The following is an 11,612-nucleotide window of genomic DNA, read 5'->3' on the forward strand; positions in this document are numbered from 1 at the left end:
TAGGTGTTGGAATTGCAAGGCTCCCCCAGAAATTTTCTCCTTTAGAAAGCAAACCATGTAAATTTGAACTTGCTTTGGGCTTGTCAAAAAGTATTAAGACAAGAAGCATGTACCACCAGTCTTGCTGGGCTAAACACATAAAATAGTGGAAAACTTGACTTGTTCCTTTCAAAAAAACATTAGAAAAGACTAAATAAAGCGTTCAGTCAAAATCTACTTTATTTTTGTAAGCTAACTTAGGCATCCCAGATATGTAAAGGCTGACTTCTGGCTCCCACCGACTTGCGGCAGCAGGCAGCTACTCAACAGTTGCCCCTGTGTTCGGGCTGTTCTCCGCTGTGGGCTCGGAGGATGATTGCTTGTTTTAAGAAAAATGCTGCTAAATGTAGGAAGAGAAATATAAACTGCTAATAGTTTCTTCTTGGTGTATCCAGTAGATACCTTCTCAAAAGCAGAAAAGTGTGGATAAGACTTCTGCATTGCTTTGGAAGAAAAAAAATAACCTTAAACATGACTATAGTGTGCAGTTTCTGCCCCTCCCTGGCAGGTTTTAAGAGCCTGTATCAGTTTGCTCATAAATATCCTAAAAATGTAGATGGTTTAATTAGAAATTATGAAACATTCCAGGCTTAAGAAAACACAGTAAAATAAAAGTGCTGTTTGCCACATGGCCATTTCAAAGCTGGCATAGAAAAGACATCAGAAAAACAGAGCAAATACTTAACGTTTACTTTTAAGTCCATATAGGCATTCTTATTTATTTTACCATGTGGTTACTATTAAGTGCGTTGGCCTGCATCCATCCCTGCAATTAATAAATAAATGAAAAAAAATAAAAGAAATCCTTGTAAGCATGCGCAGCTTTGCGGGCTTGCCAGCCCAAATATTTAGACTTCTCCAGCAGGGATGGAGAGTCTGGGGAGCTGGAACGCGTGTTTGGCTTCAGAGCAGGCTTGTGATGTCCTTCCCCTATGGCCTTTGCGGGGACCTGTCCTGATGGAAGGTGTGGAGGTGGTTTACCTGGGGGGAATGCTTTTCTTACCATGGCAATGTTTAGGATTGATCCTGTGAAGAAAACACTCCCTTCCTGCACTCCTTCGTCATCCTCCTCCCCATCCAGCGCCAGCTTGCAACTCCTGAAGTCTATTACTCACACAGTCTGTGAGTACTACAGGCACATGTGCCAGCTTCTTTTTATCTCTTTAGGAAGTTGTTTAGTTTTTTAATTAAGTTTTAAAAAAAAAAACAAAACCAAACCTTCCCATATATCCTGTGATATCCGTGATTAGGCCCTGATCCTGGAGAAATTACAGACAGTCCTTGTGGGGTTGTGATCCAACACACTTAAAACTATTTTTCTTCTGGGACAGGTTGTAATGCACGTACAGAAGGCAAGCGCTTCATATGGGATGACTCAAGACAACATGAAAATGGTTTACTTGTAGCAACTTGGGCTTCCTCAATTAAACCACAGGGTGGTTATGTTGAGGTCAAGATATCAGTCAGGAAATTAAATTGTTCCTTTTTTTCCTTTTATAGCCTTGCTGGTACACCCTAACCACATCAAAAAATTTGTGAATTTTAAACAGTGTTCCTCCTCAGAACGGAGATCCTTGCGATAACGGTTTTGAATCAGATGCTCAGATTTGCTGAATCCGAGGGAGAACTGGAATTTCTTAGGAGCTGATTCTGTATCACATAAATTGTGTAAAAAAAGGAGCGTGTGGATTGGACAAACCTGGAGCACTCACTGCAGCTTTGTGCTCTAACTGGAATTTACCTCTCCCCGCATCACAGGCGTTTACGAATGAAGTCCCCAAGTGCCTTTCCTGCAATGAGAGGTTATTTTTGCACAGTATCTTTAAAATCCTTCTCTCCATGCTTTTACATAAGGTGTCAGAGTTTGAGGCAGCACAGGTTCACTGGCTTTGCTGGATGCACATAATACCCAAGAAAACCTTTGGGCCTGGCTCAAGGCGTGTATTTGGGGTTGGAGAAGCTGTTTCTACATTCATTTCTATATTTTAATTCCCCTCCCTGCCCCTTCTCCCCCCACTTAATCCTCTGGAGCACCCATGGCCCCGGGATATGCCAGGAGCATCTCCAAAAGGGAACCTCTGCCAGCCAACTCCAGCCTGCAGAAAGGGACTGCGCAATAAGGAAATTTTAAGGAATCGCTGCCTTTGTCTCTTTTCATCTCTGAGTTTATTAAAGTGCAAATGTCAACCATAGAGACAGCTATCACATGCCGTGCAGTACACCAAGAAACACTTTCCACACCATAAATGGAAGGTAAAAGGCTTCGCTGTGATTATCTAACGCACAGTTACTTGCACAAAGGACAAAACTGAACCGAGGCTCTGTGCCCTTCCACAACAGCTTGCCCCAGGAAGTACTAAAGCAATTAATTCGAGAACAAAACCTTCTCATCAGTTGACAAAACAGAAAATACCAGGAAGGATGGAGTATTTATAGAGCTCAGGGCTTTATTCTGAGCTTCATGTTAATTAAATGTTTGAAGGGATGCTTATACTCAGAGCTTTTTCAAGTTCAGTATTAAAAAAAAAAAATCATAAATATATCATAACTACTCCCGATACTACGAATAAAAAGTTGCAACGGACTGGTCTGGTTCATCTCTCTCACAGAGCTGAGGTTTGTCTGCCCAAAGATGCTGGGCCATGGACACTAGAGTTATCCTGGGATTCAGTTTTGCTCTGTGCTCTAAAAGGGAAAAAAACCCAAATGCACTGAGGTACAAAACACGTGAATACAACACGATACAGAACACGCTTTCAGTAACAAGAATAAATATTACCATGTCTACAGTACCTACTTCACAGCTTTGTGTGATGAGGATAAATAAACTATTTCAAAACTTGAAAAAGAAAAAAGAGATGAGTATTACGAATAAATTTCGATTTTTAAATTAAGGCAGCTTCAGCAGGAATTTCAAGGCTTTTGTTGAAAACAGACTTTTTGTAACACCAAAGGCGTACTCACGCTTTGCAGCCAGAGCACTGATTTACCATCCAGTTCTCCTAATTTTGACGATCTAAACGAGCAAAGACATGTGCATCAAATACACATAACACTGGGTTTGCTCTTTGCAAAAGTCAGTGTTTTGTCAGTAGTTGTAACGTGGCAATTCTGAAAACCAGTTCCCTTCTCGGGCACGGCATCAAGGTACCTCGGAATGAATCGTTCACTCTATGTTCAAAAGGCAGACTGGAAATTCAGAATTTCAGGAAGCTGTTGCTTTTTTTTTAATGAGTGACCGATGAACAGGAATATATAAGGGAAGGGCTAATGAAAGCACTGAATGGGAAGCCCATACCAAAATAAGACCTTAAGAAAGGTGACATTCATAGCTACCTCAGACACCTAAAACAAAAACACATCCTAAAACTTTCCAGTAAAATACTGCAGGAGCTGGAGAGGGGATTTGTTTGGCTCATCCGAAGGGCTGGATGTGCGCTGCACCTTCCCTCCCCCCTCCTCTCAGCTCATACAAGGGTGAAAGCCAAATAACCGCACAACAAAGGGTACTTCAAGTATTTAGAAACACGGCCTGCATGTCTCACCGGTGGGATTCTGCACAAGCTGGGGATTTGTGCGGCTCCTGAAACAAAGCTGCAGCTTCCAGCAGTCCTAATGTATGTCGAAGGCACAATGTCATGTCCTGCGCATTTTTCTCTCTTCCTTCTGTATGGGTGCACACAAGACGACTGATGGTAAAGAGCAGTAAAATGGAAAGGAGTAGACAGAATGGTTATTTCGTGTGATCTTCATCTATTCCAATACGAATGGCATCATAATCACAAACACAAAAAACCCTCGTACGTACAACAGATATTAATCAGTTGCTTTGCTTTTTACAACACTGCCCACGTACACCCCTGTGCTTCTACACACCTTATGAAATGCTAGATTGGACGCACACGCTGAAGACACATTTCTGACCCGCTAAGAAAAAAAAAAAAATCACCGCTGCCTTCGCCTGCTCAGCTCTGACTTCTGAAAATAAAGCTGCCTCAAAATCCCATCGGCACCAAGGCTTTGGGCACGGAGGGTGGGAGGGCAGGATACTCACAGCTCCCGGTGCCACCTCTCCTCCCTCCCCTGGACGAGGCTGCATTGGGTCCGACAGGGTCAGCTAAGCTACTCATGGGCTTTACCTAGAAGAGGGTGTAAAAATATCATCTCCCCTTTCTCCGGGTCCTCTTGCATGCTGGGATTAGCGTGCGCGATGGCAGGCGTCCACGGCACACCCTTATCCGCTGGGCAAATAAAACTGAGAGGCCAATAACAGGGATACTACCTACATGTGTGTGTGTGTATATATATATACACACATACATATTTTTATATGTATACATACATAAGTTACACATACATAAATTTTCCGACTAGTACAGTACAGGCTATCTCTGAATTACCTCATCTGGGAGCTGGAGGTTAAGGATGACACCTATCTGACCTCTATATCCTTTGCATTTTGTCTCTCTCCCCCTCAGGCTGAAGCAAAGCTTAGGTGAGTTTGTGCCTTGCAAAGCACAGCTGTCCAGTGGCTTTTGAAGAATTGCACTTGGAGTAATTCAAGTTTCTGTAGTTCAAAAATGTCTACCCTGCTTTTCCCGATGCTTGTGCATGTACCAGCATAACTCAAAAAAATTGACCACAGTGTAACCGTGTACGAGTTAAACTTTTCCTCTGGAAAATGCAACCGGAGGTCAGCAGCTGGGAACCAGAAAACAGCCTATGTGAAGGTAAAATAAATAAATAAATAAATAAACCGTAAAATGAAACTTCTGGGTAAGGCTGTAACGGACGGTTTAACCCGATGCGTTCATTGTGGAGGTACTTCCATCAGTGCTACCCATTTCACTGCTCCTGCTGACTGTGAGGAAGGGATTTGCTTCATCTCTTTGTGTCTCTCCGTACAGAAAACTGAGTCACGCAACTGCCTTCTAGGCAGGACTGGTTTTGCAGATCCATATATGAGTCAATGTTTGCACGGGTCTGAGAAGATGCCGAGTGCCACAAGAGCTTATCCTACCACCTAGAAATCCCTCTGGCCTCCCCTCCCAAAGGCATTTGCTCTCGTTCAATACTGTAAGTTCTGCTGGGTGGGACATCCTGGAAGAAAAGTGTCATTGTAAGGCAAGACACCTGTACATCCACATGCTTCTGAACCACGGATTACAGCTCACACACCTCGTCAGCTGGGCTATCGGTGTTTCCAGGACAAGCGACTTGGTGAGATGTTCGGTCATGAGTGATGTTTTAAACGGCCTTTTCCATTTCATACGCATTTCATGGCGAAGTTCTGGATGCTCCTAACTCTCTTCTGGATGGAAATTTTCATCTGTCCCTACGGCCACTCAGCCGCCCTCAACTCCTCCTTTCCAAAGGGGTTTATCTCCAGCATCCTAAAACATTTAGGGCTGTTTGCTCAGCAGTTGCTTGAGTCTCAGTACTGATCCAAAAGCTGCTGAAGAGCTGGCTGCTGCTCAGCTTTAGCCCTGGGGTGGGCTATTTTTTTACACGCAGGAGTCTGGATCCTCCATCCTCACCAGGTGTGACAGGCTGAGACCACAGCACTGGAGATGCTCATCATCCGACAGCCAACCAGGCGCGGTACCAAAGCCATCCTTCACCCCCGAGTATTGATTTTAAAATGATAATATAATAAAAAGCCCGTTACAAAACCTAGGAGTACTAAAAACATTTCCAGTATTTCTTTTAAAAACAAAATTGTTCTGCTGCTGGGTTTACAATCCAACCACTGCTGTGTTGGATTTAGTGTACAAGGACTTAACAGCAAAACTGATTTTTTCTTTTTTTTTTTTTTTTGAAAGCTTTCTACTTTGTGTGGCTTCTGGAAAAATTGGAGCTGTAAAGTCACATTAGTGAGAATCCAAGCGTAATCTGTAACAAAAGTAAGGCAATTTTGTGGTTTTAAAAAAAAAGGGACTTTGAGCTGAAAATGTCCATTTAACTGCCAGTAGATGGCAAAAATATCCCGTATTTGTCTTTGTTACCTAAAATGATTAGTACAAAAGGCTTAAAATGTTGTTCTCTTAGCTGCTTCTTATAGAAACCTGCAGGAAGTAAAAATTAAAGTGCAACTGTACAAAAAAAAAACCTAGCAAAAACGGGTCATAACAGGCTATCAAAAAAGATGGATTAAATTTTTTCATAAGTTGAATCACTGCATATCTGGGACCAGCAAAAGTTCTCCTTTGCTTTGTTTCTTAAAACAAACAATAAAAAAAAAGAAAAAAAAAACAAACCCACCCAGGATTTTTTTGGCAAAGTTTTTAAAACGCATTTGTTCCTTGACTGATTAGACTATTCTGTTCCTTCACAATCAAATGGAATTCAGCAGGGTTGCAAAACCAAGCAGATGCCAACGCTGCCCATTAGATTAAGCCTACGTAATCAAAAATAAGAATTCTTTTAAACAAAGAAATCATATATGCATTAGAGCTTACCCTTGAATAACAAGAATTTAACTTTAAAAATCCCTGTAGTTTGTCTTAAAAATTTAAATCCTGTCTTTCAGATAGCCAGTGGGAAAGAAAACGGGAAAAAAACCTCTGAATTCAGATATCCCTGCCTTATCAGCGGTGCGGCGAAGGTCACAGTCCGGTGAGCAGCAGTGGGACAGGAGAGCCCTTCGGCACAAAAAGTGAGTCTCCAGAGGGAGCTGCGCCTGGGGAAGGCAGGGGAGGCAGATTTGGCAGCGATTTTAGGATGATGACAGCAACAGGCGAAGGCTCCCTACAGGAAAGGCGAAAGGTAAACGCTCCGGAGCTGCACGATGATGATCCCCCACCCTCGGGTGATGGGTGGGCAAGGAGGTGGGTTTTCAAGGTGGCTTGTTGGCACCTTGGCTGAATCCTTCCCGGGATTTGGCCCTGGGAGCTGGTGGGGCCACAGGCAAGGGTGTTGGGAAGGGGGAGGGGGGTGATGTTTAAAGGCTGGGAAAAAGGTGAGCAGCCTTCACCTTTGAAGGTGGTGAGGAGGTCAGTGCTGCTCAGGGCTTTCAGGAGGAGGAGGAAATAAAGCATTCTACGGGAAACTCCTCTGCAAAGACTTGACACGGGGAGGCTTCCCCATGGCATGTCTGCAGTAGGACCTTTGCGCATCCCACCTTCCCTCCCCATCTTTTACAAAGGGGAAAAATCCAGAGGGGAGGGATGGAATATTGCACTAGTGCGGAAGCATCTCAGTAGCTGCTAATTTTAGGAAGAAAGTGTTACCAGAGGCCAGGAGCCCTGCTGGCACCTGGATGCAAAAGCCACAGAGCTGCTCCATTTCACGGAGCATCTGGTCAACTCCTCCAACCCAGCTCGGCCCACCCAGCCTCTGCTCTGCACAGCAAAGGATGCAACATCAACCTCACTGCATGCTGCCTACATCGCAGAAAGCTTGGCTGTGGCTCCAGGATGAACCAGGGGGCAGGTGTTTTCCAAAAACTCGTGGTGCGTTTGCTACTTGACAGCCATGCCAACATTTGCCATTTGGTTCACTAGGGGGGAAAAAAAGGAAAAGGTATTGGATACATTTCACCACGGTATAACGAGTGAAATGAAGTTCTTCTTTGTGCCTTGTTAGACGGGAATATGTTTTGGGTCTGGAACTGGCTGTGGAGCAGCGAGGGGCAGAGGAAGAATGAAGCAGAAAAATCAAGGAAGGGACCAGATCCTCCCAGTGCAATACCGTGTGCGGGGGAACATCAGCGAGCCAGGGCCATGATCAGGCTGGCACACATCTCGAAGAAGTCCATGGTGTGGCTGCCCAGGCGTGGTGTCACCGAGGGGATGCTGCCAACGAAGGAGCCGCTGAGGGAGCCCATCAGTGACTGGCACTCGGCGGCCGCAGCGCTGTCAATGCTCAGCCTGGGTCGGTGCAAGCCGGCGGCAGAGCAGGAGCGCTGTGGCGTGGATGAGCCAGACCTCTGCTCCATCACTTCGTCTTGAATATAGGAAAAAAAAAACCAACAAGAGATGAAAAGAGAAAAAATATCGTTTGTTCGGCATCTGTTTGTTTGCTCAGGAACTAGTAAGAACGGTGGAAACAAATGGATCGCAAGGGCTTTCGCTGACTTGAAATAGCCCCACGAGCATTTCGAAATGCAAAGAACGATCTTTAATTCTTTTTTAGACTTCCAAACGTCGTATTATATGTTTTACATCTTGTGTGTTCCTGCTTACCATCAATGCTTTTGAAATCCAAGAGATAGCTGCGGTTGTCAACCTGGTAGAGCTGCAGGCTCATCTTCACATAATTGCCTGTCACTGGGTTCTTGCGGCGCACTCTGAGATGGTAGGAGTTCACCACCTGCAATGGGAAATTTTCGGGAGTAACATTCCAGGTAGCAAGAAGAACAAGAACGTTTGGGGTTTTTTTGTTGTTTTTTTTTTCTTTTTCTCCTCTCCTCTAAATACCAGCAAGACATCTTCTGAGAAGAACACAGCTTCTAGAAAGAACAATGCCTACAAAATCAAGCAAGTGGCTTCACATCCTCTTTCCAATCTATTTTTAAATATGCTTCTTAGGGCTCTGATTCACCAGCTGCTGGCAGAGGAAGCTGTCGTCACCTGCCTTGCTCCGCACCAACTGATGTTTGCTCCTCCCTCACCAGCACCAATGGCCACATGAGCCAAAAAGTCCACTTGTGGACCTGTGTATGAGGACCATGCTCCTGAAACCAAGACAGGCTGGGCAGCTGGGGAGGGCAACCTCCCCCATTGTCGCAGCTAAATTCAGTGTTCGTGAATCAGCCTGAGCTATGGGTGAGAAAACACACACAGCCTCTTCCCACCTCAATCTGCCGCATCTCATTTGCAACGACAACTTTTCTCTGTGCTGTGTTTCCGATGCAACTGCACGGAGGGGAAAGCTATTTTCATCAAGAATCACATCTGAAGTCATTTTTAGGGTGGGAAAGACTATTCCGAAACCTCCTCACACAAATTAAGCTCCACTGCCTACATGAAGATGTTGGGCTGACTTGTCTTGTGAAGCTGTACCAGAAATACATCAGGTTTGTTCCTTCTCTGGAAAAACAGGCAGCTAACAAATGTCTGGCTGGTGTAGGCACATGCAACTGGAGACAGTCCATCTCCTCACTGGTGCATGCTTTAAACACATAATATTGTAAAAAATGGAGTGAGGAGGGTGTCTCCACTGCTGACAAGGACTGAAATTTTCCTTACCTTGCTCCTGATGTTTGCTCAAAGCTGCTGTAAAAGGCCATGAGTCAGGATTGCTCACCTCAGCGACTGTACCAAGATTTAGGGAGCAAATATTCAGGGCTAACTCAGGGATTTATTCATAAGACTTTGAAAGAGATCGTGATTAAATGCTCCGTAGCTCTGAAGAAATATCTGGAGTGAGTACTGTCAACTAAAATGCTCTAAATCAAGCTTCAAGAAGCTAAGCCCTAAAGCAGGGAAGCAGTAAGTGTCTGAAAACACATCTGGTCCGTAAGCACCGCTCTGTCTCCATTGAAAAAATGCCACCACGTCAACAGCACAAACTCCTACACTCAACAGCCCCCAGCCCCTCAGCTGCACATCTTTTAAGAAGATGCACATCGTGCCATTTCAGCACACACAACTGTGAGGATCCAAGCAAAAATGAGGAGTTATTTCGCTCAGGAGCACCTGAGATGACCTCGCAAGGAATTAGCCTCTAGAATTTGAAATGTGACTGGCTCCTCTTACCCCCCCTTTCTAGTCAGGGGCTTTGTGCATTAAGGAAGAAAACTCTTATTTGACACCATAAATGAATACCACAGATATCAAATATCAGCTAGACTCTTAATTCAGCATGTTTGTCTTAGTGCAAAGTAACAGGGATGATCGCAAGGTGTGGGCATTTATCTGCAAGCAGGTGAGGCTGTAACCTCCCTGAGCAATTCACAGAATCATAGAATAGTTTCAGCTGGAAGAGACCTTGAAGATCATCGAGTCCAGCCGTATCAACCTACTAAACTATGTCCCCCAATGCAACATCCACCCTGCTCTTAAACACCTCCAGGGACAGTGACAACCACCTCCCTGGGCAGCCTGTTCCAATGGCTGACAACCCTTTCAGTAAAGAAATTCTTCCTAATATCTAACCTGAATCTCCCCTGGCGCAATTTAAATCCATTTCCGCTTGTCCTATGACTCTCCACTAGGGAGAACAGACCAACCCCCGCCTCTCTACAACCTCCCTTCAGGTAGTTTTAGAGAGCAATGAGGTCTCATGAGACCCCTGAAAACCACCACGAAGCACCAGCACTCCCTACCTTCCACTCGAAGTCCAGCTGCTTCATGGCACGGTACACCTCGGCCATAATGTCATAGGGTTTGCTCTGGCTGCGGATTCCCAGGTGCCACTTGGCCTTTTTGACAGTCAGGGGTTTGGGTTTCGTAGTGTTGAGGGCATCCAAAGGACATCGCGCTTTGGGGCTGTCCGCTATCAACGGCGGCATCCTCTCGGGGTGAGGCTTCACCCCAGGAGGGATGTGCATGGCGCTGTCGTCCATGAAGGAGACGGTAGGAGGGCTGGAGGCGAGGTAGAACTCGCTAGCTTGGTTCATGATCCTCCGGTTGTCGATGACGAGGTGGTACGCAACCGCCAGCTGGTCCTGAGGGTCTCCGCTGTACAGGCTGTTCATCACCTCTGACTCAGTGCACTCAAACTTTTCACAAACTTCCCGAACCGCGTCGTCGTCAATGACGGTGGCGTCATAAGAAGGGTCCTCCGGGAACAGATAACTGGGAAGCTCCTCCTTAAACCACTCGTGTTCCCTGGGGGAAGGCAGAGAGGAGCAGCTGTGAGCTCTGTGCAAGGCAAGCTGGGGCAACCACGGCCACTCGTCTCTCATTTTGTCTAGCTAAAACTAATTCTCAGCTGCAGATTGGGGAGCTCAACCCAGCTCTGCTCGGTCTCCCCAGTACTGCAACAACGATGACACTTCATAAGCACGGCTGCTTGCACCCTTGGCTCTGAAGTAAGACCTCAGCACTAAGGAGATGCTCATGCCTTTTGTTTATTATGGGACTGAAAGAGATAGAGAGCATCGAAGCTATCCAGGCACCTGATCCCCACCTGATTTACAATGAAGTCAGTGATAATTACGTGGCTAACTGCCATAGAGAGCCTTGCCCATCGGTTCTACGTATTAACTGCAATCTCGCCACATGTGCTGCTGCTGCTCTAACGTGTAATTAAATCCTCTAGTCCTAAGGAATTAAGAAATAAAAAAGATGTTTTACTTGAAGGGTAAAATTAAGGCCATTCATTACGAATGCATTAAAAACTTGATAACTCCTGTAAGTCCTAGTAACATTTATGCATAGGCTAAGCACACCAGCTACATGTAACAATTACCATAAATTTCATAAAATGCATATCAGACTCTGGTTTTACAAAATGTTTCTAAAATGGCTCAGATTGTAAGAATTTTGGAGTCCTCCTACCAGCCATAAGCTCTAAATGATCTCTGCAGGCACAAATATCATCTGATCCAACCTCCCTGCCATGGGTAGGGACGCCTCTCAGCTAGACCAGGTTGCTCAAAGCCTCATCCAACCTGGCCTTGAACAACT

The 11,612-nt window shown here is 45.1% G+C and overlaps 1 protein-coding gene across 1 annotated transcript in view; it reads right to left on the reverse strand.

Moving 5' to 3' along the window:
• Positions 1-7,744: 7,744 nt before the first annotated feature.
• Positions 7,745-11,612, reverse strand: part of PRKAA2 (protein kinase, AMP-activated, alpha 2 catalytic subunit) — a gene marked incomplete at its 5' end in the record, with an annotated part of 7,492 nt that continues 3,624 nt past the window's right edge. The window contains 3 exons of the mRNA XM_009869662.1: positions 7,745-7,983; positions 8,223-8,349; positions 10,307-10,811. Of these exons, the coding sequence (XP_009867964.1) occupies positions 7,745-7,983; positions 8,223-8,349; positions 10,307-10,811 (871 nt within the window). The remainder of the gene's footprint in view (positions 7,984-8,222; positions 8,350-10,306; positions 10,812-11,612) is intronic.

The sequence above is a fragment of the Apaloderma vittatum genome, unplaced genomic scaffold (genome assembly GCF_000703405.1).
Source record: "Apaloderma vittatum isolate BGI_N311 unplaced genomic scaffold, ASM70340v1 scaffold9720, whole genome shotgun sequence".
NCBI classification, from domain to species: Eukaryota; Metazoa; Chordata; class Aves; order Trogoniformes; family Trogonidae; genus Apaloderma; species Apaloderma vittatum.